Source organism: Acinonyx jubatus, chromosome X (genome assembly GCF_027475565.1).
Source record: "Acinonyx jubatus isolate Ajub_Pintada_27869175 chromosome X, VMU_Ajub_asm_v1.0, whole genome shotgun sequence".
NCBI classification, from domain to species: Eukaryota; Metazoa; Chordata; class Mammalia; order Carnivora; family Felidae; genus Acinonyx; species Acinonyx jubatus.
The window spans coordinates 11,674,887-11,700,762 of NC_069389.1; the positions used below are offsets into that span (position 1 = coordinate 11,674,887).

At 45.4% G+C, this 25,876-nt stretch overlaps 1 protein-coding gene across 5 annotated transcripts; it reads right to left on the reverse strand.

Moving 5' to 3' along the window:
• Positions 1–284: 284 nt before the first annotated feature.
• ASB11 (ankyrin repeat and SOCS box containing 11) lies at positions 285–25,100 on the reverse strand. Of its 5 annotated transcripts, XM_027054547.2 has the most exons (8): positions 24,858–25,100; positions 16,189–16,268; positions 12,780–12,887; positions 9,510–9,660; positions 5,152–5,286; positions 3,852–4,043; positions 722–866; positions 285–411 (listed from the first exon to the last, which is right to left on the reverse strand). In XM_027054547.2, the coding sequence occupies exons 1-7, from the start codon at positions 25,036–25,038 to the stop codon at positions 742–744; spliced, it is 972 nt and encodes a 323-aa protein (XP_026910348.1). In that variant the 5' UTR covers positions 25,039–25,100; the 3' UTR covers positions 285–411; positions 722–741. The 5 variants fall into 5 exon arrangements, with proteins under 5 accessions (XP_026910348.1, XP_026910347.1, XP_026910349.1 ...); XM_027054546.2 differs by having other exon boundaries at positions 285–866; positions 24,858–25,099; XM_027054548.2 differs by lacking the exon at positions 24,858–25,100 and adding an exon at positions 23,871–24,628 and having other exon boundaries at positions 285–866.
• Positions 25,101–25,876: the final 776 nt, after the last annotated feature.

Here is a 25,876-nt window from a genome sequence, read left to right on the forward strand (position 1 = left end):
CTGAGGCTCTTGACTTTGAAAATAAGCTGATGGATGCTTGGGTTGCAACATGCATCAAACAGTGCCTGCGGGTTCAGGTAATAGGGGAGAAGCCAGTGTTGCCCTGTTCTAGAACCGTGTGCTTCAACGAACAGCCTTTAATGTCAGAAGTGACGAGCAACATTTCTCTTATCAACCAAGACCTCAGTAACTGCAAGTCTCTGTTAACTTTGATGTTTCGAATGCGCTCAGCGCGCGCACACACACACACACGCGCGCGTGTATATATATAAATGGCAAGGAAATCAAAATTACAGCAGAAGTTTATTCATGGAAGCAGAGAAAGAAAGGGCAAAGGAGGGAGGGACTACATCAGGAACACATCATGAGATACACTCGTCAGACTCTTATTCACCCAAGATTCACACGTATCTGCAAGATATGCATAATATTGACCCTTAGATAATTAAAGACCACGAATCTTCAAACACAGATTATTTTCACTCCGCTGCACAGATTTCTAAAGTGTCTTAACAACAAAAGCTAAAAACCAAAAGGCTTCCGGTTGCCCCTTGGGGAACGAGAGCATTAACCAGGAGTTTCTACTCCTCGGGTGTTCAGGTTCTTCGGGGACCAACACTAGCTGACTCTGCTCATTGGAAGGTACTCAGAGCCTAGCCACTGGGTGTCTACACTAAGTACCCTGGGTACAGCAGGCAGTAGCCTGCTCACTTCCAAGTACCTTCCCAAGGCCAGCTGGGACTACCGGTATAGCAGGAATCTTTCCAGCAGCTCCGGCAGATGCAGTTCACGGATGGTTTGACGACACGCTCGGCCCAAGCACTTCCGGACACACAGGCGACAGAGCTGGGAGAGAGCAGGCGGGCCTGGGGAAGAAGTTACAATGTGTGAAGTTCATGGTGGTGGGGCTGGGGGAGAAGGGGAGACCAGAGGACCGGAAGAGGCTGAAATGCTCCACAAGCTGGCTCCGTGCACGGATCGTAGAGCGATGTAGCAGACGCTAAATACACACAGGGATCCCAGTGTGCCCCTCTGGGCGGCGACATGTTTGGGTGAGCCCTCCAAAGGTGAGCGTGTTAGCGATAGTGGGGAATGAGGCTAAGCAGAGGCAAGTCAGGAATGAAGCATGAGGCCTCAAGGGAACGCGCCTCATTCACGTATCACACGCGCCAACAAACGGGATAATACTAGCCAAGGAGAACCAAGCGAGGGACAGCTGCCAGGAGGGCATAAAGGCCTGTAAGGTCACAGAGGCCTCCCGGACCTCCTGGCTCTGGCTGCCCGTGAGGCGGTGCTGGCTGGGTCCCAAGTCATTTTCGGAAGGGCCCTCCATTCACACAAGGCTCCCAGCTCCATGAAGGATCTAGAGAAAGGACCCAACTCACTTAACCCCCATTATATCCCAAACCTCAGTCTCAAAGGGGCTCACAGAGTCATCACGCCCATGGGTTTGCGTGGTTGAAGGAAAGTGACGAGAGCCCCAGATATGGCTGAATAGGACGAATGAGGCTTTGGCTGGAACGCTAGTTATACAGAGGCATTTGTAATGTCCCAGTGCTCCCTAGCCTCACTGTATCAGGAAAGATCCCTTCAAGTAGACCTGTGTGATTACCGGACTGCATAAAGTTGTCCTTCTCAAGACAATCCTACTGTAACAGGATCTTGCCACCCATGAGAAATGGGGCACTGCATATGCAAATAGCCAGATAACACCTGAATTGAGGTTTCTAAGGAGGATCTATGTGACAGAGCACATAAGTGCCCTTCGTTAAAATCTTGGGAAGTGCGAGTGGAAAGCATCTCCACCTGTCACCCAACCGAAGCTCCTCTGGAAAACAGTAACGCAGACAAATCGCCCAGCGTGCCTAGAGAAGGTCAGATACCAGAGTGAACTGTGACACAGCTGGTGTCCATCCTTCCAGACCAAGCAGCTGTACTTGTGACGACAGAAGACAGAAGCACCTGCTTAGAACGAATCTAAATCCTGGACCTGGAAACATCTTTGACGGAAGAAGAGAGGAAATGTGGCAATTGCCATAAACCATATTCTCGGCTAACAGTTGGAAAGGACCTGGCATTTCCAAACTGGGAGCCGGTAAGGAAGATCAGAGTTCTTCAAGTGGAGATTCAAATAAAAGAGCAACCATTAATGACATCGACTATTGGGAATAATCTAGACCAGTGGTACTCAAAGTGTGGCCTCAGTTCAACAGCACTACCTGGGAACCCAGTGGGTGCATAGAGTCTAGGCCCCATCCCAGACCTCCTGAACCCAAATCTGCATTCTAATTAGATCACCAGGTGATTCGTACTCATGGTAGAACTTAAGAAGCACTGACCGAGGGATGTCTGGGTGGCTCAGTCGGTTAAGCGTCCGACTTCGGCTCAGGTCATGGTCATGCAGTCCGTGGGTTCGAGCCCCGCGTCGGGCTCTGTGCTGACGGCTCGGAGCCTGGAGCCTGCTTTGGATTCTGTGTCTCCCTCTCTCTCTGCCCCTCCCCTGCTTGTGCTCTCGTGCTCTCTCTCTCTCAAAAGGAAACATTTAAAAAATTTTTTTAAAAAGAAACACTGACCTAGAAAGCATTCCTGAAATGACTGAACCGAGCATTCTACTTGGAAGGTATAAGACACGAGGGTGGTTTCATGAAGCGGAACTGGTGAGTAAAATAAAACCCTTCTTGACCAGAAAGTGTTTCAGAAGGTTCAGCGCGGGGCCATCCTAACACTGAGCGCATGTTCTGGAGTCAGACTGCTTGGCTGGGGTCCTACTTCTCCTTAGCAGTCATATGACCCTCTGCAAGCCAGTATCTTTATGCTCTCTTGTCCTATCTTCAGCCGGGACAGCACCAGCTACTGCAAAGTGCTCGCGGCTTTAAAGTTTTCAGAATTCAGGGAGATTAATCCAGGTTTCAAATTTTTTAGCTCAGCGCCTAACACGTGTAAAACTGAATAATGACTATCACTGTTTTTAAGTTTATTTATTCTGAGAGAGAGTGAGAGACAGAGAGAGAGAATGAGCAGGGGAGGGGCAGAGAGGGAGGGAAAGAGAGAATCCCAAGCAGGCTCTGCACTGTCAGCATAGAGCCCGACGCGGGGCTCGATCCCACAAACCGTGAGATCATGACCTGAGCCGGAACCAACAGTCAGATGCTTAACTGACTGAGCCACCCAGGTGCCCCTTATTACCATTACCTTTAATAGTCTCCCAAGCATACAAACGATCAGTACAGGCTTGGATAATGTTCTCTTTCTGTATAGACTTAGCATGACTGACTTCTCAATTTGGAATGCAGAGCCTCTTAGAGACCCGCCTGGTCTCCTCGGGCATCTGTAGCTCCACTGGCCCACGATGGAAAGGGGAGTGAGGCAATGGGGGGCACAGATCCGCCTGCTCCCTGATCTCGAGGGCAGGCAATCGACTCGGCCACCTAGTCCAGTGTCTGAAATACACACTCCGTATCCAGCCTACAGCCTCTAACTCAAGTATTGCTAGCTTCCGCTGACAAATATTTCTCCAAATACGACAAAGCAGGGTCTTGGTCCACTCCGCTGGGCAATTATTCCAAGCCAGATGTGGCAGTTCACCTTTTCGTGGTGAAAAGAGTTCTCAGAGTATTTTCTCATCACGAAAAATACACAGCAACCTCCCGGTTGCATAAATGCCCTTCCGTTACAAGTGAACACATACGCCTATCGAATCCCATCTCGGTGACGCCAGCGACGCCTGCTGCCTCCCACATGCCACTCCCAAGGAGAAAGAGAAAAGAGGTAAGGAAGTCTGGAGATAAGACAGGGAGGGGAGACAGAGGATGGGCTTCCGGGAGAGAACTGGACACCCAGCCCTTCGTTACCTTCCCGGAGCAGGAGGGCCTGCTCCACACCGCTTTTTGGAGCCGCCAGATCCAACGCACTTTTCCCCTCGGCATTTCTGCACTTCAGGGGAGCCCCATAGTCCGCTAGCAGGTGGACGACTTCCACGCTGGACTGCCTCGCAGCGGCGTGAAGCGGGGTGTCCAGACTCTGGCCGCGGTCCACGCTGGCTCCTTGAGAAAGCAAATGACACGAGTCAACGCTGAACGTTGATGTGGGAATACGACAGGCCTAAAATACAGCAGCTGTGGAGGAAAGCATCTTGAATCTCATGACATGCTGGGCCAATCTTCGAAAATGTCTGACCCAAGCCTAGAGCCTCAGCAGTGGCTACTGAAACTGTTTCAAAGGATCTGGGTGAGAAGAGTGAAGAGAGACATTTTTAGGCACTTAAAATACGTTCCTTGCTTTTCCATACAAACCGTGCAACAGACAAAATGAAATACCTGCAGCGCCTTTTACACAGAATTATTTTGTTTTTTGGCAAAGGATAAAGTTAAGATTATTTGGTACTTATGTTATTCCGGGCTCCAAGAAAAAGTTTTCTCAACTCCGACAGGGAGTAGTAAATGATAGGGGATGAAAAAGACAAAAAAAAAAAAATCTTGGAGATAAAAATTCTTATTTAAAAGTTCTTAGTACAGCCTCTAATGTCAGCGGTGAAGTTTGGGGAATCTTTAATCAAGTAATAGTTTCAAGACATTTTACTTTCCCTCCTGGACTCCCAGTGTCTGTATCTACCTTTTAGAATGAAGGAAGTTACTAAATACCTTAGCAGGATTGATCTAAGGGAGTCTATGGCAAATGTCTGTTATTTTTGCTATCCGGCATCCTCCTGATAACCACACCTAGGTCTCCCTCTGAGGAACCATCCCCTGGGATTCCCGGCTCACGTGTTTCCAGGGAAGCCCGACAACTACAAGGTAGACTGAAATCTAAGCCAGTCAGCGTACTGTATTTCCTTTGGCCACCATGATTGGTTCAGAGATGGGCAGGTAACTCAAAAAGAGCCAACGCAATAAAATTCTTTTTTTCCCACTAGGACTCATGGGAAAGAGACTCTTGCTCTCTCTTGAAACCACCAAAGAGAACCATACCAGGTAAATGGAGCCAATACCAAAGGAAGTGGACACTCATTTCTCTGGAAAAGTTCTGTTTTAAACATTCAAACAGCAAATACTGTCAGAATTTTGTCCAGCCTGACAAGAACTTAGTCTTTAAAGCCATGGAAAACCAACAAGGTTAACAGGTTCTTCTCATAAAAAGATTTCTGGAAGTTACCTAATTCTAGAAGTTTCTTCACACAGTCTACCCTCTGGTAGGTGCAGGCCACATACAGGGGAGTTCCAAGCTGGGGCACTTCTTGGTCAATGTTAACGTTATTTGCCAGAAGAATCTCCATGCACTCTCTATGACCTGGTGGCACAAAAGACAACCTTACTCAAGTAAGGGAAATATTGACTATTTACAGAACTACAGAAGTGCTTACCTGGAATGGGCTTTAGAAAAAACCTAGCCCAGGGGCGCCTAGGTGGCTCAATCCGTTGAGCGTCCGACTTCGGCTCAGGTCATGACCTCACGGTTTGTGGGTTCGAGCCCCGCGTCGGGCTCTGTGCTGACAGCTCAGAACCTGGAGCTTTCTTTGGATTCTGTGTCTCCTCTCTCTGCCCCTCCCCTACTTGCACGCGCTCGCTCACTCGCTCTCTCTCTCAAAAATAAATAAACATTAAAAAAGAAAGAAGGAAGGAAAGAAAGAAAGAAAGAAAGAAAGAAAGAAAGAAAGAAAGAAAGAAAGAAAGAAAGAAAGAAAGGAAGAGCCTAGCCGGGTGGGTACCTGGGTGGCTCAGTGGGTTAAGCGTCTCTTGATTTCAGCTCAGGTCATGATCTCACGATTCGTGAGATTGAGCCCCACATCGGGCTCTGCGCTGTCAGCTCAGAGTCTATTTGACATCCTCTCTCTCGCTCCCTCTCTCTCTCAAAAATAAATAAGTGTAAAAAGCAAAAGAGAGAAACTAGATATTTTTTTTAGGCAGAAAAAAAATATCTTTTTGGAAATCTTAGAAAAGTCCAAAATAAAAACCATTAAAGAGAAAAGAATGCCCATACGTCCCCAGTTCAACTCCTCTTTGCAGCCCTTACAGTGCCTCCATCTAAACTATGGGCTCCAAGGAGCACAGCTGGAATCATTCTTCACGGTGAAGCCACCAGTTTACAAACAGAGGCTGCAAGACACACAGGGGTAAACGGCCCACAAAAGCCAGTGCTCAAATCCAAGGCCCGTGTACGGCTGCACCTCCTTATTCTGGTTAACCTGGAAGACACCTATGAGAATATGTAAAGCCCCAACTATAGAATATACGTGTAACTGCACTTTCAAATTCAGGGCTTAACAACAACTACATAAACAAGCATTCTCCTCGGAGAGGCTGCCCAACGAATAGACTCGAGTGGACCAGATGGATTTGACAGATATATTTAGAACTCTGCATCCCAAAGTGACAATATACTTTCTTCTCGAGTGCACATGAAACATTCTCCAAGATAGATCACATACTGGGTCAAAAAACAGCCCTTCATAAGTATAAAAGAATTGAGATCATACCATGCATGCTTTCAGACCACAGCATTATGAAATCTGAAATCAACCACAGGAAAAAGTCTGCAAACCTCCAAAAACGTGGAGGTTAAAGAACACCCTACTAAAGAATGAATGGGTCAAACCAGGCAAGTAGAGAAGAAATTTAAAAATATATGGAAACATGGGGCGCCTGGGTGGCTCAGTTGGTTAAGTGTCCGACTTCAGCTCAGGTCACAATCTCACGGTCCGTGAGTTCGAGCCCCGCATCGGGCTCTGGGCTGATGGCTCAGAGCCTGGAGCCTGCTTCCGATTCTGTGTCTCCCTCTCTCTCTGCCCCTCCCCTGTTCATGCTCTGTCTCTCTCTGTCTCAAAAATAAATAAACGTGAAAAAAATTAAAAAAAAAATATGGAAACAAATGAAAATGGAAATACACAATCCAAACGCTTTGGGACGCAGCGAAGGCAGTCCTGAGAGGAAAATACATTGCAATCCAGGCCTATCTCAAGAAACAAGAAAAATCCCAAATACAAAATCTAACAGCACACCTAAAGGAAATAGAAGCAGAACAGCAAAGACACCCCAAACCCAGCAGAAGAGAAATAATAAAGATTAGAGCAGAAATAAACAATATAAAATCTAAAAAACTGTAGAGCAGATCAACGAAACCAAGAGTTGGTTTTTTGAAAAAATAAACAAAATTGATAAACCTCTAGCCAGGCTCCTTAAAAAGAAAAGGGAGATGACCCAAATAGATAAAATCATGAATGAAAATGGAATTATTACAATCAATCCCTCAGAGATACAAGCAATTATCGGGGAATATTATGAAAAATTATATGCCAACAAACTGGACAACCTGGAAGAAATGGACAAATTCCTAAGCACCCACACACTTCCAAAACTCAAATAGGAAGAAATAGAAAGCTTGAACATACCCATAACCAGCGAAGAAATTGAATCAGTTATCAAAAATCTCCCAACAAATAAGAGTCCTGGACCAGATGGCTTCCCAGGGGAGTTCTACCAGACATTTAAAGCAGAGATAATACCTATCCTTCTCAAGATGTTCCAAAAAATAGAAAGGGAAGGAAAACTTCCAGACTCATTCTATGAAGCCAGCATTACTTTGATTCCTAAACCAGACAGAGACCCAGCAAAAAAAGAGAACTACAGGCCAATATCCCTGATGAATATGGATGTAAAAATTCTCTAATAAACATTTTAAAATAATTCCTGTCCAAAGGCGCCTTGGTTTCAGCTCAGGTAATGATCTCACAGTTCATGGGTTCAAACCCCACATCGGGCTCCATGCTGACAGCGTGAAGCCTGCCTGGGATTCTCTCTCACCCTCTCTCTCTCTCTCTCTCTCTGCCCCTCCCCCACTCACTTGCTCTCTCAAAATAAATAAACTTAAAATAAAAAATAATTCCTGCCCTTTTACTTTTGTTTTTCTTTTTCTTTGTGGAAGAAACTGAGCCTGGTCTGAGTTAAATTTAAGTACTCACAGAAGTTTTAAAAAATTAATATATAAATGATGGACACTAATGTAACAGTATCTAAAATAATGAATTTGCTATTTTCTCTTCCATTCTGTGGATGTTGGTTCCTAACATGCTTTTAGATACAGAAAAAAAAGTATGTAGAGACACATGAATTAGTGTATTTATAAGTACGTATGTATTCTGTAGGTCCATAGATACCAAACACCCCAACATAAAACCATCCACGAATTAAATAATTCAAACCATTCCCAATATGTATCCATTTTTAAATGTTTGGATGGAAATGCAAATATCAGATTAATTTTCACTTCAAATCAATAGTAAGACAATTTTTTAAACTTTTAGATCAATCATTTCCAAAGGAGACCATTTTCCTTCAACTTAAAGGATCTACTTGAAGTTTGGGAAATGACCAACCTCGGTTATTAATCAATAGATGTTTATTAAATATGTATAAGACATCAAAACCATGGATACATTGAGATTTAGGTCTTTTGTTGCATTTCAAGTAATCCATAAACAAAGGGGGCAAAAAGACAAAAAGAAAACCAGACTCAAATACAGAGAACACACTGATGATTACGGGGGGGGGGGGGGGGGAGGGGGGGCGGTGAAAGAGATGAAGGCAATCAGGAGTAACACTGAGTAATGCACAGAATTGTTAACTCATTATATTGTACGCCTGAAACTAATAGAACACTGTACGCTAATTAGACTTCAATTGTTAAAGAAATGGAACAAAAATAAAAGCAGAGGAAAAAAGTAGTCCGCTGCAAAAAAAAAAAAAAAAATTACCAAGTGACATATTTAATAACCTGGGGCAAATCTTTCACTATTGCCTTTTGAAATGAAGACTTTCATCCCGAATTAGACCCGCAAAGATCACTGTTCTACAGCATTCTAACTTCCCCACTGTATTTCTGATCTCAATATAAGAGAATAACTCCACCAGTGGGTGACAGAAATGCTGCTCTGTCAGTGTGACCTTTGAGAAATGGCCTTGACCTTTCAAAGGTGTCTTCTTGTTCTGTCTAGCCAATGCATCAAGTTTTTAAAGACCTCGATTTTACTCTTTTCCCTCATTTCAAAAGTAACTGAGAACACGGGAAGCTAGAATCAACCTGAAGGTTTCTAATGCGATGTTTTTAAAGTTGCAACCTTTTTTCAATACCTAATGACCTTGAAGTCAGCAGCTCGTCTAGAGTATACTGCTGGTTGTGGGCAGTTATGTTGAATCGTCCATTAGGGATACCATCAGCCTTGGCTTTCAGACACTTTCATAATTTATTTTAGTGCCTGATGCTTTATGGGCTTTGGGAAATGAGCTGCTCTTTCCTAGTAAAGACAAGACATACGCAACGTACGACTCATGGAAGTCACCCCTGCAGTCGGAGCCACCAAAACACCAGCAAAGAGTTTCCAGAGGGGCCTGCCGAGAGACCGACTCCCTAGGAAATTGGACATGGCAGGCAGAAAGGGCGTGGCGAACACTATACCACTGATTCGCGCAGATCGGAGCGAGCCCACCAGTTGGTGTGCATTGTGACGGCCGACTCACCTCTCTTCACTGCCTCGTGGATGGGTGAAGCCAAGTGCGCCTCCAGTTGGGCCTTGGCTCCAAACTCCAGCAGCACGTGGACGCACGCAGCACTGCCGCTCCGGCACGCGTTGAAGAGGGGCGTGGCTCCGTGGACCGTCACTCCGTTGACCTAACAATGAGCGAAGAGGCCCAGAGGATTTGCGATTTTTCTCTCACCGTTGCCAAGTGTTTATTCCTATGCATCTGACTGGAGAAATTTCCCATGCCGGTGGATGAGCGAGGGAACTCCACGTCACTACGGTACCATGTTTTTTAAATGCCAGCAATCTGTCAACTCTCACCTACAAATAATATCCCAAGTGGGACAAAATGGGACAGAGCTTTTCAAATGTATGCATGGGTATTCCAGAGCTTCTTACGAGCCTCCTAACCATGGAGGAGGGGGGGCCCGTTTGGTGGTTAGGAGCATGGCCGCTGGTACCATTAGCTTGGGTTCAAATCCCAGCGTTCTCTCTTCTATTTGTTCAGAAGCCTCGGTCGGGTTATTAACTTTCTGTGCCTGTTTCCTTACCTGTAAAATGAGGATCATTAAAGACTCTGCCTCATGAAGTTATTGGGTGCATCAAGTGAGTCACCACATGTTCAACACTAAGAACACTGCCTGGTGCCCGGTGAGCATTTAGTAAACATTTACAACGACAGTTATTTTCATTGGCCGTTCCTACGGGGCTGACTCCCCATCCCAATCATGAACCAATGGGGTGGGCACCGAAAGTACCGGAGAAGCCAGGTCCCCAAATCTGCGCTTGCAAAAAATCTCCTCAGCAATTGCCCCGCAGTTCTGTCCGTCTTGCCACAAGTTCTCTCACTGGTCTGCTCTAGTCCGTACCGATTGCGTGTGCCAGCAGTGACTCCTAAAGAGATCACGATCAAGCCAAAGGCACAAAGAAAAGAGCCATCAACATGGGGTCTCCAACCACCCCGGGTGCCTTCTAGGGATGCGGGAGGCACCTGAGAAGCAACACAGCTGGAGGGCATCTTTGGGTATTAGCAATAGGTTGGCCAGGACATCAGGGGACCAAGGCCTTCCGGTGGCGAGGCTCTTGCCTCAACAACTGAGGATGCGGGCGTGTGAGAATCAGGATCCCAAATTTTCTGGTCTCAGAAACAAACAAAAAAGCTCCCTCTCCACAGTCCCAGGGTAGCCCCCATTATATTGGAAAGTGAAGGAGGAGAGGCTAAGGTGGCGGTGACAGACAAGGACAGGGGAGGTAGTGTGCAAATTCATACAGCCTAGGGATTTTCTAACCTATTTACATTTGTACTGAAAAAATATTTGGTGGAACTGGTTTGATTTGTTGTTACTGAGAATCATCCTCATCCTCAGTCCCGAAGTCTTCTAATTTGATTTCCTCAATTTCTCAGGTCAGGGCAGCAAACATTTATTGAGCACCTATTAGGTTCCAGTGTTTCAGAAACAAAGGCGAGTAAGGCAACTTGCGTCTCCTGAACAGGGTGAATTCTATCAGGGAAGACAAACACAGAAAGAGATCATTTTGATACAATAATAAATGCTTGGGCGCCTGGGTGGCTCAGTCAGTTAAGCGTCTGACTTCAGCCCAGGTCAAGATCTCTCCATCTGGGAGTTCGAGCCCCGCACCGGGCTCTGTGCTGACAGCTCAGAGCCTGGAGCCTGCTTCGGATTCTGTGTCTCCCTCTCTCTGCCCCTCCCCCTCTTGTTCCCCCTGTCTCTCTCTCAAATAAACATTAAAAATGTTTTAAAAAATAATAAATGCTTTCGAGCACCACAGGCGCAAGGCAAAAGAGAGTACAGACTTGAGAAATACTGAGGAAGCAAAATTAGCAGGATGTGGTGATTAATTAGTCAGGGAGATGGGAGAAGTAGGATGATCCCAGCTCTGGAACGGGGGAACGCAGGAATGTGTTTCACCTGGCCTCTGAGACCGGCTGCAAGGGGAGCCCGTCCCCCGGGGAAGGACACCAGAAGCACAAGTTTCAGATGCACGGAGTTTGAGGCACCCACGGGCCTGCCAAGTTTGAGGAATTTCCTACTGATTGACCAACTCTCTTTTATTCCTTGTCTCCTTCTGATTTAAATGTTAAATAACACAATCTTCATCGACTGTTTCCTCAAAAGATGGCCAAACACAAGGGACTGCGTCTGACTCTTTTTTTTTTGTCTCCCACAAAAACTCCCAGAGTTGTACCAGCACACACTCCTCCACAACCCGATGTGGTTTGCTATCTCCCGCCAACGAAAGGAAACGGCCCTCACCCAGCCTCACCCCGTCACTACATGTGAGTTGACTACCCAGTAACTTCAGGAAGCACCACCGCATAAAAACACACGACCACTGTGGCATGGGGAAAATCACTTTGCCCAAGAAAGGCTTTTATATTCAGTTCGACATAGAGAGACCCAACTTCCATATAAAATGCAAAGAACAGCTTCAGTTAAGCACCTAAAAACATTGCAGCTCGTGAAACAACACGAGGACTGAGTTAAAAAGTGGAAATTAGCAACAAAATGGTATCTGGCAACTAAATGAATGTCACTGAGATTTTCAAAAGTTGTAATTTCACAGTTCTGTTGTGATATCAATTACACACAGCACCTCAGCCACTCATGTTTGAAATAAGGATACTGGGGGGTGTATGGCATTGTTGAGTCACTATATTGTACACCTGAAACTAATAAAACACTATATGTTAACTATACCAGAGTTAAAAACGATAATTTAAAACTAAAATAAACCTAAAAAGAGAAAAAGGTACATAAGGATAGAATTTTAAAATAAGATAAAGTTAATTCTGTCGGGTTTTTTCAATGTATTACTTATTAAAAGCTTATTTAATTTGATGATTTTGCTCAATAAAAATAGTCGTTGGTTTACGGTGTTGAATTAAGAGCGTTTTTGTTGTCGCTCTTTTAAATTGTACTCTTTCTCATGTTTCACAGTCCATTTCCCGAGATCGGTTTCAGAGAACTCTAGTTTGAGTTGATCTTTTGAAACTCAGCAGGGCAATTTTCAAGGATTCCTGTGAATTACCTCATTAGAATGCTCGCCCACGGGTACAGAGGCTGAAGAGGGGAGTGACCAACCGTGTCTCAGGAATGTGCACGCGGACAGGGCCAGACCTGTCTACACCGCCAGTGGGTGCACAGTCTGGAGGGTAGCGTCTGTTTAGACCCTAGCAGGTGCACCTGGGCAGACAGGGCTGCGGGAGGGGGCGGCGGGGGGAGGCGGGGGGAGGGGCGGTACTCACGTGCGCGCCCTTTTCCAATAAGGCTTTAGCGCAGGCCACGTGACCTCCGAGGCACGCCTCGTGGAGCGAAGAGACCCGGTTAATTGTCACGAGGTTCACGTTGACACCCTAGAATTTGGAGAGAAGGGGTCGAGGCTGCATTAGCAATGCCGGCGACTCCCGGACTTCAGAGGCCGGAGTCCAGCAGACAGCGCTCCGGCATTCGTATGCCGTAGTAGCAGCACTGCTCTTGACCGCAACTCCAGGGCATGGAGAGGCCTCTGCAGTACCAGGGTCCGGGGCCAGCGGCTTCTCCTTACCCAGTCCCAGCACGCCCCCCTCCTCTTATGCCTTGTCTTGGAGTCCATGTGACAGATGGGCACGATCAGCCTCGCTGCTGGCCGACTCTGACTTCGTGCCCTGATTTTCACAACTTGGCCCTGACCATCCCCCCTACCCATGATTACCACTTTCTGTGAAAGCAGGAGGTCCCTCTCAGCTTTTCTGAATGGAGTTCTGCTTCTGATTTCCTGCCTCCTAACCGACCCACTGAAAACTTCCGAAACCTAGTGCATGACCCTGAACCCCAAACGCCAACCTAAGTTCCCACGGCCTCCCGCCCCACGTCCCTGGGGCTGGCAGCATCCCTGCTGTGGCCAGCAGCTGGGACTTGCCACTATTGCCCTGTCCCTTCCTCTTAGGGCCTCTCTGTACCTCGTTGGTCCCATCCATTCTCATGCCCTGAATATGATGTCATTACTCTACAGCTGTGCTGTATATTTCAATTTGGGTATTTAAATACAATTAGGAAAATTTCCCTGTGTATTATTTCCCTTTAAGAAAAGAAAAACAGGCTAGCCCACAAGGTGGCAGCAGTGTACTAGGAAAAACAAAAAACAAAACTTCCATCTGGTGCAAAGTCAATTCCTGGATTCGTACCCATGTGATGTTGGACGGGCCTGAAAGACCGTCTAGAGTGAATCACCTTCATTGTGCACGAGAAAACGGAGAGGCAGAAAGTTCAAACTATTACTAAGACTTAAGGCTCCCCCAGCCGTCGATGCCAGCCAGCACGATAGGAGTTTCTCATCCCTGGTTTCCTGCTTTACCCCACCACACTGTATGTGAAATAAAGTAAAAAATAAAATAAAATAATACATTTTTTTACGAGTGTGTAAGGGTAAAGAAGTGTGCATGCCCTGAGAAAAAGCTCAACTTCTCTCTGAAGAGCACTCCTGACACATTTAAGCACACTGGTTTACAGAAATCAACATGCTTATGAAGTATACTTAAAAATAAAGTTGGGGGTGGGGGACACCTGGGTGGCTCAGTCGGTTGAGCGGCCCGACTCTTGATTTCAGCCCAGGTCAGGATCTCACAGTTTGTGAGTTTGAGCCCTGCTTCGGGCTCTGCGCTGACGGCACAGAGCATGCTTGGGATTCTCTCCTCTCTCTGTCCCTGCACCGCTTGCATTCTCTCTCTCTCTCTCTCTCTCAAAAATAAACAAACATAAAAAAATAATAAGTACTAAATACAATGTGGGATCCTGGATTGGGGCCTGGAAGAGAAAAAGGACTCTGTGGGAAAACTGGTGTGATCTCAATAATCTGCAGTTTAGTTAATGGTGTTAACAATGTTACTTTCTTATGTTTTACTAAAGTACCATGGTTATGTAATATTAGCACTAGGGGAAGTTGGGTGAAGTATAGGCATCTGGGAGCTGTCTGTACTCTCTTTGCAACTCTTCTTTATTTTTAAAAAAAAATGTTTATTTATTTTTGAGAGAGAGCACAAGCAGGGGATGGGGCAGAGAGAGAGCGGGAGACAAAGAATCCGAAGCAGGCTCAAGGCTCCGAGCTGGCAGCACAGAGCCCGATGCGGGGCTCGAACCCACGAACCGTGAGATCATGACCTGGGCCGAAGTCGGAAGCTTAACCGACTGAGCCACTGGGCACCCCACGACTCTTCTTTAAAATTATTCCAAAATTAAACGTTTATTAAAAAATACTACTAAAAGTGTTGAAGTGGGAGACTAAGAGGGAGGAGGTGGATGCCAGACTTTTCACTGTGCACCTTTTAGTATCACTTTAATCTTTGAACGATGTGAATATATTACATGTAAAAAATAATCAAATTTTAAAGTGGTTAGAAATAAATAAGCAAGTGATAAAAATCAAGCACAAAAGCCATTTGATTACTACTGGCAGTACTGTTTTCCTTTTGCCTCTACTTCCTTAAGAAGTAACACAACTCATAAAAAAAGAAAGCAAAAAAAAAAAAAGCACACCCGTGTGCACGTGTGTGCGCATGTGAAAATGGTAAGGGAGCCAGGTTCGGTGGTAGCTAGGATGTAGAAAAAAGATACAATAAATCACCTCCTCTATACACACGCAGATTCTAAAACAATGTCAATGGAGCATGTACACTTTTGTTCATTCGTTTTACAAATATTTACTAAGCCGTTACTCATTGTTCAAGGTGCTAGGGGTACAGTCATAAATAAAATAGTCTTAATAAGTAAGACTTTAATCACTCTTCCCAAAGAGTAACATCTACCCACGTCAACCCATTGTAAATTTGCTCTTGAAATACTGTATCAGGGGAGGTGGACTCTAAGGTGGCCCCCAGCGATCCCCGATTCCTTGTACTGGCTCACTCTGTAATCCCCTCCCCTGGGGTGTGGGCTGGATCTATCGACTCACATCTAACGAATAGAATATGGCAGAAGTGATGGGATGCCATTTTGGAGATTAGGTTATACTAAGACTTGCTTCTAAGGCACTGTCTCCCGCTCTCTCCGGGGGAAGCCAGCTGCCATTTCGTGACTCGGCCCTGTGGAGAGGCCTTTGTGACAAGGGGTTGAAGCTGGCCAACAAGCAGATGCGTGAGCTTGGAAGCGGATCCTCCCCGCTCGAGCTGTGAGGTGACCACGACCCCAGCTGACACTCTGCTGCCTGCAAGAGACTCAGAGCCAGAACCAGCTGCCAGGCTGCCCCTCGGCCCATAGAAACCGTGACAATCCGCACTCCTTGTTTTCAGCCACTGTGTTTGGAGGTCATTTGTTATGCGGTAATAGCTGACTAATGCAACTTCGGGGGGCCATTGTTACCAAGGAACACTGGGAGAGCACAGGGTGAGTTAGTGCAACAAAGATTTGAAGGCACGTACCGTCACCCTCACAGGGAAACTGCCTATGGGGTAAAGGCAGGCCCGGAGGGGGAAGGAGGGCGCTGGGCGGAAGAGACGAGCCAGATTCCCAAGAAAAGAGAGGCAGGAGGAACAAACGGTTGAGCTGCAGAGAATACATACACCGAGCCTGGCGGTGCGGGGAGCCAGATGGGGCAAGCAAGACTCCGCTTCCGTCAAAGCTCATAAAGCATGACGCTGATGATCGCACAGGCACAAAGGTTCAAGTCTCTGGTTCACTTACTTGTGCAATTAAAGTTTTAAGGGCCAGTAAGCGCCCCTGGGCCGCAGCTTCATGAAGTGGGGATCGATCAGCCCAGCAATCTGCAACACAAATCAAGCTCAGAGTCAAGGTCTGGAGTCTTCTTCCGGGCAGCTCGGTCGTGGTGCCCACCCACCGTGAGAGGAGGTTTGGGGAAGAGGAGGGAAACTTGGACCACGCACCAGGCTCTTTCAGCAGCCACTTTCAGGCTGACAGGCCACTGAGTATATGGTCCATCCATTTAGTGGTGTGCGTGGAGAGGGAGCACGTAACATCTCTCTCATTCTTTCGGCGGGGGGGGGGGGGGGGGGGGGTGGGGCGCGGTTTTAATAAGCAATAGGCTGAGTTTGAATACATATTCTCGGAGCTTGAGTCTGATAGCTCCAGACAAGGCAAAGTGAGGGGCAAAGCTGGTGGACAGGCCTCTCTGCTTTCATCTTTACCCTGCCTCTTACCCTCACCTTTACCCTGAAAACGCAACAGCTTGTACCCCACGAAGGAGGCCCGAGAATCAGGGGACATGGGTTTGCTCTCAATTCCCTAGGTAATTAATCGTCTCTCTTTCATTTAGGTGATGAGGCATATCTATTCCCATGACGCAGAATATGGCTTTTCAGATGACACAATCTTCCAAACTTTTCGGTGGGCAGTTAAGCGTGATGGCTAAGCCCAGAGCCAGCGGGGCCACAGGGCCTGGGTTCAAGTCCCACCTCGACCACGTTCTGCCAAGAAGGGCAAGTTCCTAAAATTATGTCAACGTCAATTTCGTGATCTGTGAAATGGGAGTACAGTAATTTAGTACTTAGCAAGGGCTTAGGTCTCTAAGTAGGCCAATAAAGCACCTCCATAATGTCAGGTACCCAAGCAATCTGTGAGTAAAAAGTACACACGCTGGGGCAGTGCCCTAAGGGGCAGCTTCAGAACAGCCTCACAAATATTTCCTTTCCTGTAATTGCTGGTCGGTAAACAAGACTGACCAGCTTCAGTGGGCATTTGCGAAGTAACTAACCCTCTTAAAATACGCCAAAGAGCAATCACTTGTTTCGGAAGGCCTGTCCCAGTTTGTAAAATTTCAAATACGATCGTGCTCTTCATACACTGAGAAGCATGTCGTACAGTTCGGATTTCACACAAAAGGCCCATCTCATCAACCTGTTCTAGGTGATCCTGATGGTGCCAAGAATCCAGGTGTTCCTCTTCCTGCAACCCGGGTGGAAACAACCCCGTCAACGCTAGGACTACGTGAATGCGAAATAGCTCGAGGCCGCAAGGACGGAGTGACTTTTCCAGCAGATGGGAACCAGGGCTATCGACATTTCAGTAGGCCCTCTTCTTAGGCTGAAACTCACTTCTTACCATCTCGTCACCTCTGCGTTATGAAAAGGGGGAAGCCTAGAATGGACTCTACGGGGTTGGACTGAAGTTGGAGCAGTTGGTATGAAAATGTGATTTTCAACATGTGTATTTATATTTGCACCATTGTAACAAGGTCTTGGAGAAATGGCTGATTCCAGGGCTGGGCCAGGAAAAACGTCAGATTAAGGTGGCCTCGAACACCTTGTGCCAGAAAGACAGTGAATGATGGGACATGTCAAAAAGACGCAGGAGCTGGCTCGAAGGGGCTTCCACTGGTCAAATATGGGATGCCTTCAGCATCCAAATACAAAGTGATGGTAGGAGATTATACCCTAGCAAAGAAAATAGGAATCTATAAGTACTGGCTGATAGAAATTAATATACAAATAGCAAGGAGGAAGCTCGTCCTCATAGTACGACACCAACTTGGAAATGTGGAAGAAATGGTAGAATCTGGCTCCAGTGATCTCCTCACAAAATAACTACTAGTTATAAAAGAAATACAGGCGATTTTACAGTAGCACCAAACTGTAGACACCACCTTACCCAGCGGATCAAAGTTAACGTCAGAAGTGACGGAACAAATCGGCCCGGTGTGCCATGCCATGGAATGCAACGGGCGACATCATGTACTATCGGAAGAAATGCGATGGGAGAAATACACCGTAGCATCTGTGATCTTCCTGCTCAAGATGCATAACCCAAATCTAATCTTGAGGACACTGTGAGCCAACTCAAACTGGGGGCCGTTCTCTAAAATAACTGGCCTGTAACTTGTTCGAGGAGGGACAGAGGAACCGTTCCACAGTGAAGAAGGCTGATGAGACACAACGTCTAAAGGCAATATGCATCCTTTTGCTCTCAAGGACGTTATTAGGAAAGTTGGGTAAATATGAATGGGGTCTCTGGGCAAAGAGAAGTGGGAATTCTTGGTACCACTCTTGGGCCTTTTCTGTCACTTCAAAGTGAGTTCCAAGATTTAAAAGTGTGTGTGTGTGTATACACACACATATGTAAGTTGGAACTAATTTATATATAATTAAGTATACACACACACATACATATAATCACTGGTGTTTTCGTACTCCTGATATGAATGTGCAATGCTTTGATAAGAAAAATGGATACAAATTTTAACATGAAAAAATACTGTTTGTGTCTCCACTTGTTCCTGAGTCAGTTAAAAGCTGATGAATTTGAAAATCTCTTTGGACATTTATAATTTGCATAAGCTGGGAATCATGACATAATGAATGCATATAATCCTTGATTAGTCAGCCTTGGTTTTCTTCTAATACATCTTCATCTCTTTCAATATGAACTGTGTATCAGACATGCTACAGTCTTGCCTAACCGCTCTTGGAAGTGGACCTGGGCTCTGGGGTTAGGAGGTCAGTCTTCATCCACGGACGTCACTAGAACCTTGACCCATGTAAGGAGCAAACCTACAGCCGTGGCTCTGTTATGCCCTTGTTCCAACAACAGCCAGTGAACCCGAGTCACCCGAAAGTACAGTAAGTATTTGACTCAAAAATCAGAACAAGATTTACAGTAACTAGCTATCGTGAAATTAGAATACTAACACAAAGTGGCTTTATTATTTTTAAAACTTACTTCCGAGTGGGCTGTGGGGGTCCCCTTTCCTTCTGAGAAGCAGGAACCCTAACTCCATCTTCGTCCTCTTTCTAGTAATTTCTGTTCCTCACCAGTCCCATAAGACCCACTCCGCACATACAACCTGGATAGATCTCGAAACCTAATGTCGAGTGAAGGAAGCCAGACACAGGAGGGCACGTGCTGTGTGATCCCTTTCCGTAACATACAAAAGGGGGCCAAACTCACCTGGAGTCGAAAGGACCCCAAGGAGGGGTGGGGGCTGACGGGAAGAGGAACCAGTGGGGGCCATGCTGATAATATGCAGTGTCTTGCTCCGGGGAGCTGGTACCTGATCATGCTCACTTTGTGAAAATTCATCCAGATGTTCGCTTAGAGTTGGTGCCCTTGTCTGTATTTACAAAGTTCTTCAATCGAGAGATTTGAAAACCACCAGTGTACTGGTCAGTCCACTTTGGAAAGATAATCTCCTCTCCTCTACCTCCTCCGGGGGCAGGGGATGGCCCTCTCTGCCACGCCAGCAGCTGCGGACAGAAGAGCAGCGTGTCCCCATAGGTGTTCCCACCTCCTTCTTCTGGGTGCCAGCTCCCCTTGTGGTTTGTGGGTGGGGAGAAGAGAGAGGGAGGACGTCTCCCCAGGGAAGTGGAAGACGAGGCCGGTCTTGCTCGCTTGCTGCCTCAACTGCAGGTGTCACTCCTGGTCTGCAGGCTTGCCCTTCCTACCGGGGCTCACTTCCAGGCCCCCTTCCTGTTCATTGGCATTCGGCCCCCTCTCCTCCTGTCCCCTGTCAACGCAGCGCCCTCGGACACCCCGAGCTCCCACCCCATGTCATGGCAAGCCTACAGGGCCATATTCTTGTCCACCCAGAAAGCAGGAAGAGAGCAGGGCTGGGCTTCCTTCTCACCACGCCACTGCCCTCTTCCCGCTGGACAGGCCCAGCGGACAGGTCCGGAAGTTGCCCCGGCTGACTTCCAACTTGACAGGGAGGTACCAAGCTCCCCTGCTTTCAGAGGCCCCTTATCTAAACTCGTATTTCTCCTGGAGCCCCTGCCCTTGGCCTTCGAGAGAGGAGGGAAGGGAAGAGCCTCGCGTCGTGAACCGGAACACCCCAAAACGCACGGCAACCCATTTGCCCCACGTAACGAGACCTCACTTCCAGTATTGGCAGAAATAGTGCCGAACTCCAAGGTTTTGTGACCCAGAACGCACCCTGCTCTGGTGTTGAGATCCCACCTAACCTCAGGGTAGGTTTCTTGGCCGGGGATCCTTCGCTCTATCCGCCACCTCTCCATACATAGCATGAAATGAATCCATTCGTATCCCCTTCGATGTAGAAATCCTCTTTGTTTCCCCACTGGAAACAAACCCACTCTCCAGGAAGCCACCTTCCCGGTCCCATTATTTTCCAGCACTTGTGTCAAAGGGCCTAGAGTTTTCACACAAAACGCTTTCCAGCCACTCAGCCATGGTGGGTCCTCCTGCTTTCCTCTTATTCCCAACACGCAGTGTCTCACTCTTACCGTTCTTGTTTCGCAAATTGGAGCTCATTGTGAGAAATTAAGGATTGAAGTTACTTGGCAGCTAGGGGGTTTTTCCATTCCTTTCAGGAAATATCAACTAAGCTCTCCAAATAAGTGAGCGCCTAAGTAGGACTCAACCCTTCTCTCCTAAGGCAGTCTATTTTTAGTTCTTGGGCAGACTGCCTGTGTCACGGGGCTGCAAGCACATTAGGAAGATAGTTTACTGGACAAATATGTTTACTTGTTCCTGATGAAGTGTATGGAAAATGTTCAAGTGCGTTTTCATCCCCCCCTCCCCCCGGTGGACTTTTTCTCAGAATATGACAGCTCCTAAAACCACACATTTCAGTAACAAAATCGGTTCCGAGGGGATACAGTTGTCTGACTGCCAAGTATTCAAGATAAAAACCTGTATTATTACTATTATTATTATGAAATTTTTTTTTGCAATTTCCCCCTTCCTGATTCTGACAAGTATTTGAGCTTACTGGTTTATTACTTTTAAAGAACCCCCTAACCAGTTATAATCTCTAGTGCACGTGGAACAATCTTTAGTCTCTTTATTCAGGTTCCAGAATCATACGAAGCAATATCTTCTCCTGTAGCACTTATCAGAGAAAACACATTCAAGAGGAACCTCAATTTTGAACCAAAATATACACAGGAGCCTAGCAGAATTAATGATTTAAGTAAAACAAAGGTAATTGGAAAAAGTCACATTATAATAAATTTCCTGAGATACCTAAAATATTAGAATACGATTGAGTTAAAGTGCACACTTTCTAGAACACTCGATTCCAGTCAGGAGATGCACCATGGTCAACGAACACCTATTTGCAGGGTGTTAGAAGGTTCCTCTGAGCCCATCAGGAGCAGGAGAGCTGAGTGAAAGGTAACAGTTGGTGTGGGCACACCCCCTGCTGAGGGCTGGTTGTCCAAATTTGGGAAAGCCGGCCGGCACCTGTGATGTGTCGCCATGAAGAAGACGGCTGGGCCAAGGCTTGAGAGGACAACCAGCAAGACCGAACAAGAGTAGGAGGCTAGGTAGACGGTTTGGCAAGAAGGGACCAAAAGCAGGAAAAACCTGCTGGTAGGGGAAGGGTAGGAAAAAGGAGTCAGGGGGATGAGTCAGACAGAGGCGGGGCCATCAAATCAAAGTGAGGATTCTGAATTTAGAACAAGGACAACTCATTTTAAGCCTTAACATTTAGACCGACACGGATCTTTTAGATTTGGCTTAACATAAACATTAAACAAAAAAAAAAAGAATGCAACACTTCCACAATCTCGCATCTGCAAATGTAAAATCACCCAAATTTTGAAAACCAAGCTTTTTCCCAAGTTTGATGCAAACTCCTTTGGCAGCGAAGCATGGTAAGGACTCAGGTTAAGAGAGTTTTTCTTTTTAATTTGTATTTCAAAATATCCAATATAATACAGAAATAGAAATGTCAAGATGTTTGATTTGGGGAGGCGGCTCGAGGCCCGGCTGGGAGTGCCGTGTAATATACACTATAAACACTGTGTAATCTTCCTAGCAGCCCCCAAACTCCTGAATCCTGAACCACGTCTGGCCCGAGGGTTGTGAAAACAGATTATCAACCTGTATCTATACTCTATTTTTATCAAGTTTGATGACCAAGCCCTGTACTAAATACAGCTTCAATTCTGGCCAGATTGGCAAAGGCGAAAAAATCATATACCGCATCTGTCAGGAATAAGTACCTGCAGAGAGATCTGAGGGCTGAAGGTGGGCTCCAGTGATCCATCCGGTGCTCTAGACGTCGTGCCAAGGGCTAATGACAATGTTTTCAACTTAAATACGAGTGTGTGTGTGTGTGTGTGTGTGTGTGTGTGTAGATATATATGTATACACATATATACACACACATGTGTATATGTATATGTATATGTATATATACATACACACACACATATATATATATACACACACACACACATTATTGACAAATCACACAAAGAAGCCTGAAAAATAAAACAGCCAACCTGGTTTAACTCAGGTCTGGTAAGTTATCTACAAATGTAATAGTTTAAGCCACAAAGACATTGACCAATGTATTCCAGAATGTGAAATCCAGAAAAAAAAATCCAGAAGATTTTATAGCCCCCAAAATGATATTTAGTGAGGGATATGATGCTAGGTTTAGCTTCCAAAAGAAAGCGTGCCAGGACCTAGGACAGGCTAAATAAACCGTGCCCTGGGTGAGTTTTTTTTACTGCTCTCCCCTTGTTTCTGACAGCTCTGTTCAAGAAATTTAACCTTGGGCTGAGACTTTTCTAAGTCAATTAGCTAACTTACTGATTAAATGTCACATATTTTCCCAACAGACATCTGTCTGACCAGTGAGCAGCAAAGATAATTTCTGGTTGCACAAGATTTTGTTCTTTCTTTTTAATACATCTAGCTTGAAGAATATAGCATCTGACTGCTAACAGTGTCAAAAGAAAAAAAAACCAGTTTCTGGCATGTTACGGCCTGCATTATCATAGAAAGCCTTATTTACCACATCTGGATATCCTAGCATACACACGTATGGGGGAGGGGGGAATGTGTATTTGTATACACACACAGCCATCCACACACGTAGATATGTATACACAGGAAGGAAATTAAACTGAAAAATTAACATGTACTATTCTCTCCCAGTCCCTGCCTTGTTAATGATATTCAAAAGATACGTTTTTGACTTTATAACATGACATTACTTGCAAATTAAATGAGTATTATCCTACGAGCTTGAACAAATAAAGGCATTTGAGCTAAGGAATGAGTGAGCTCTATTTAAGAGATTTGTATTACAGTTCCAGACCCAAATCCAAACCATGCTTACATGGGTTTTGACTATTATAAAACCTTTTTAAGAGCGTACTGAATTAAGGACGACAAAGACAGAAACAATGCACGTGAGCAACAGGAGAAAACATTCTCAACACGCTCTTGCAATAACGACTTTGTTGGATTTGACCTCATTTAAACCATGAGGATGATGTATCTCTGAGAATACCAAAATTGTGTTACTGAAACTCTCACAAAGCCCTGTTCATATTTACATATCAAATTAGAAAATACGATTTTCAGATCACACTTAACTTGAAACTAAAGAGAAGCTTTTTTTTTTTTTTTTTTTTTTTTAACCAGTCTAAGCAACGTACCTCCCTGAAATGTGTGACAAATGTAATCCCCAAAAGAAACCTCTTTCCACATTCCGGGCCTTCTGACACTTCCTGAAACTTCACGACTCTCCTCATTTCCCCCAGTTAATTGAAGCATTCTGATGCTTTATCTTTGGAGGTCTTATTTCTTTGGATACTGCTGTTATCTAGCGTCTTCAAAGTTGTCTGGCATATTGGAATCACACAGCCTAAGTCTATTTTGAAAGAGAATCCTGGGTGCAAATTGAAATGGACGCTAGATAAAGAATGATGTCATCCTGGAAACCCCTATGAACGCTAAAAATAACAGAGGGAAAATCTGAACTCTGTTTACGAATAAATTCTCCTCTCTCAAGTGACAAGCCCAGCAGCAACAAGTGTATCTGATTCATTTACTTTTGTGGCATCTCACGACAATTAAGGTGAATCATTTCGAAACGGAGATGAAATCCTACAAAGCAGGACAGTTTAAAATGTTTCACCCAAATGTTGGCATTTCACACGAGTAAAAGCCGCGTCGTGAAGGATTTTTCCTGCCAGTGACAAGTGGCTAATCAATTCGCACTGCAAACGACAACACAAAAATATATATAGCATGCCACAGCTGCTGCTTGAAATCAGATATATTGGTCATTCTATTTCCGGAGGGGACCCGGTCTTGTTAGAATGCATTGTTAAACTTTGTTGAAAAATATTAAAGAAAATCCCCTATCAGTAATTTTCAGGTTAGTGGAAACGAGATTTCTCCAAATACTCTTAAAAAGCCACTACCCTAGTTCCTTCTTAAATAATAACCACTAATAATAGTACTACGAACTTGCAAAAATAAAGCTGAAACTCCTTCACAAATCGGTGCTGTAGTTTCTAAAAGTACCCACACAAAGCCAAAGCACAAATAAAATCCACCCTCCAGAAATATCATTCGTACGAATCATCTAGGAGGGTTTCTTTTTTTTAAGTGTTGAGAACACACGCGTGTGATTTTACCTGAAATTCCACCATAGATCTCTTCTGCTATCCTAGCCGCTTCTTTTCTATTTCCTTTGACGATATAGAAATGAGTTAGGAGAGCCAAAAACACTTTGATTAAAAGTTTGAAGAAAAAAAAAGTAGCAAACATTGTAACAAAAATGTTTTTAAAGCCATAGGAAACAGGACCATCTTCCATTTTGGCTTGCACTCTCTACAGGTTCTTGGTGCTGCAAAATTACACTGAGTTATAATTGGTATCATATGACATCTATTTTCAACTTTCTAGCTCTTGGTGCTCTGTTACTGAGAACTCGTGTGTACCTTCTAAGCTGTGATTCGGAGACTGCATGTGCTGACTTCCATAGCCATGTGAAATGAACTAAAGAAACTTCCTTTTAGACCTACATTCCTCAGTGCTATTTAACCAACGGGATTCCTGTCCACATCTTTTTGATCCCTCAATCCCAATTTGTGCTGCAGTATGTTGGAAGGCAGTATCGGAAAGATAAAACAAACTTGTCAGATCCCGTGGTGACGAAGCGAGTTATCTGAAGTGGAAAGTACCGGCCCCAGAGCATTTCATTTTCTCTTCATTCTCAGGTTTATGGGAGATAATGGCCCGATCTAAAATATGACCGGTTAAAAAAAGGCCATTTACTCTAAGGCGGTACTTAATAAAAGGCTCATCTTGGATGCCTGTCCAAGTGGATGTGTCGGATTGAAAGCATTAGACCACTTGCCAGAATAGGCGCCTCTGTGACAAGGTCTGCCGGCAAAGCTCATCATTCATTTCCCGTTTCAAGTGTCAGTAAAGGTGGTACCTCGTACTGGAATATGCGGGCTCTCCTTGATCATGGGAGAGTTACAGGGAAATGGAGAAAGAAGATACCCTAGGTTCTGGGTGAGTTACCCAAAGATTCTACGAATCGATACCCTCCGCCAACGGACAATATTCTCTTGTAACCCCTAACTCTTCCACACACATCGATGGGCCAATATGAAGGAAAGAGACTTATTTTTAATTTCCCTCCCCT

Excerpts from the sequence above, each read along its gene's own strand:
- ASB11 (XM_027054547.2), bottom strand. The coding sequence starts at position 25,038 with ATGGAAGATGGTCCTGTTTCCTATGGCTTTAAAAACATTTTTGTTACA. Across the intron at positions 16,269-24,857 it reads GATCTATGGTGGAATTTCAG|ATTGCTGGGCTGATCGATCC; the intron begins GTAAAATCACAC and ends TTTGTGTTGCAG. Across the intron at positions 4,044-5,151 it reads GAAGAAACTTCTAGAATTAG|GAGCCAGCGTGGACCGCGGC; the intron begins GTAACTTCCAGA and ends TGCTTTCTCAAG.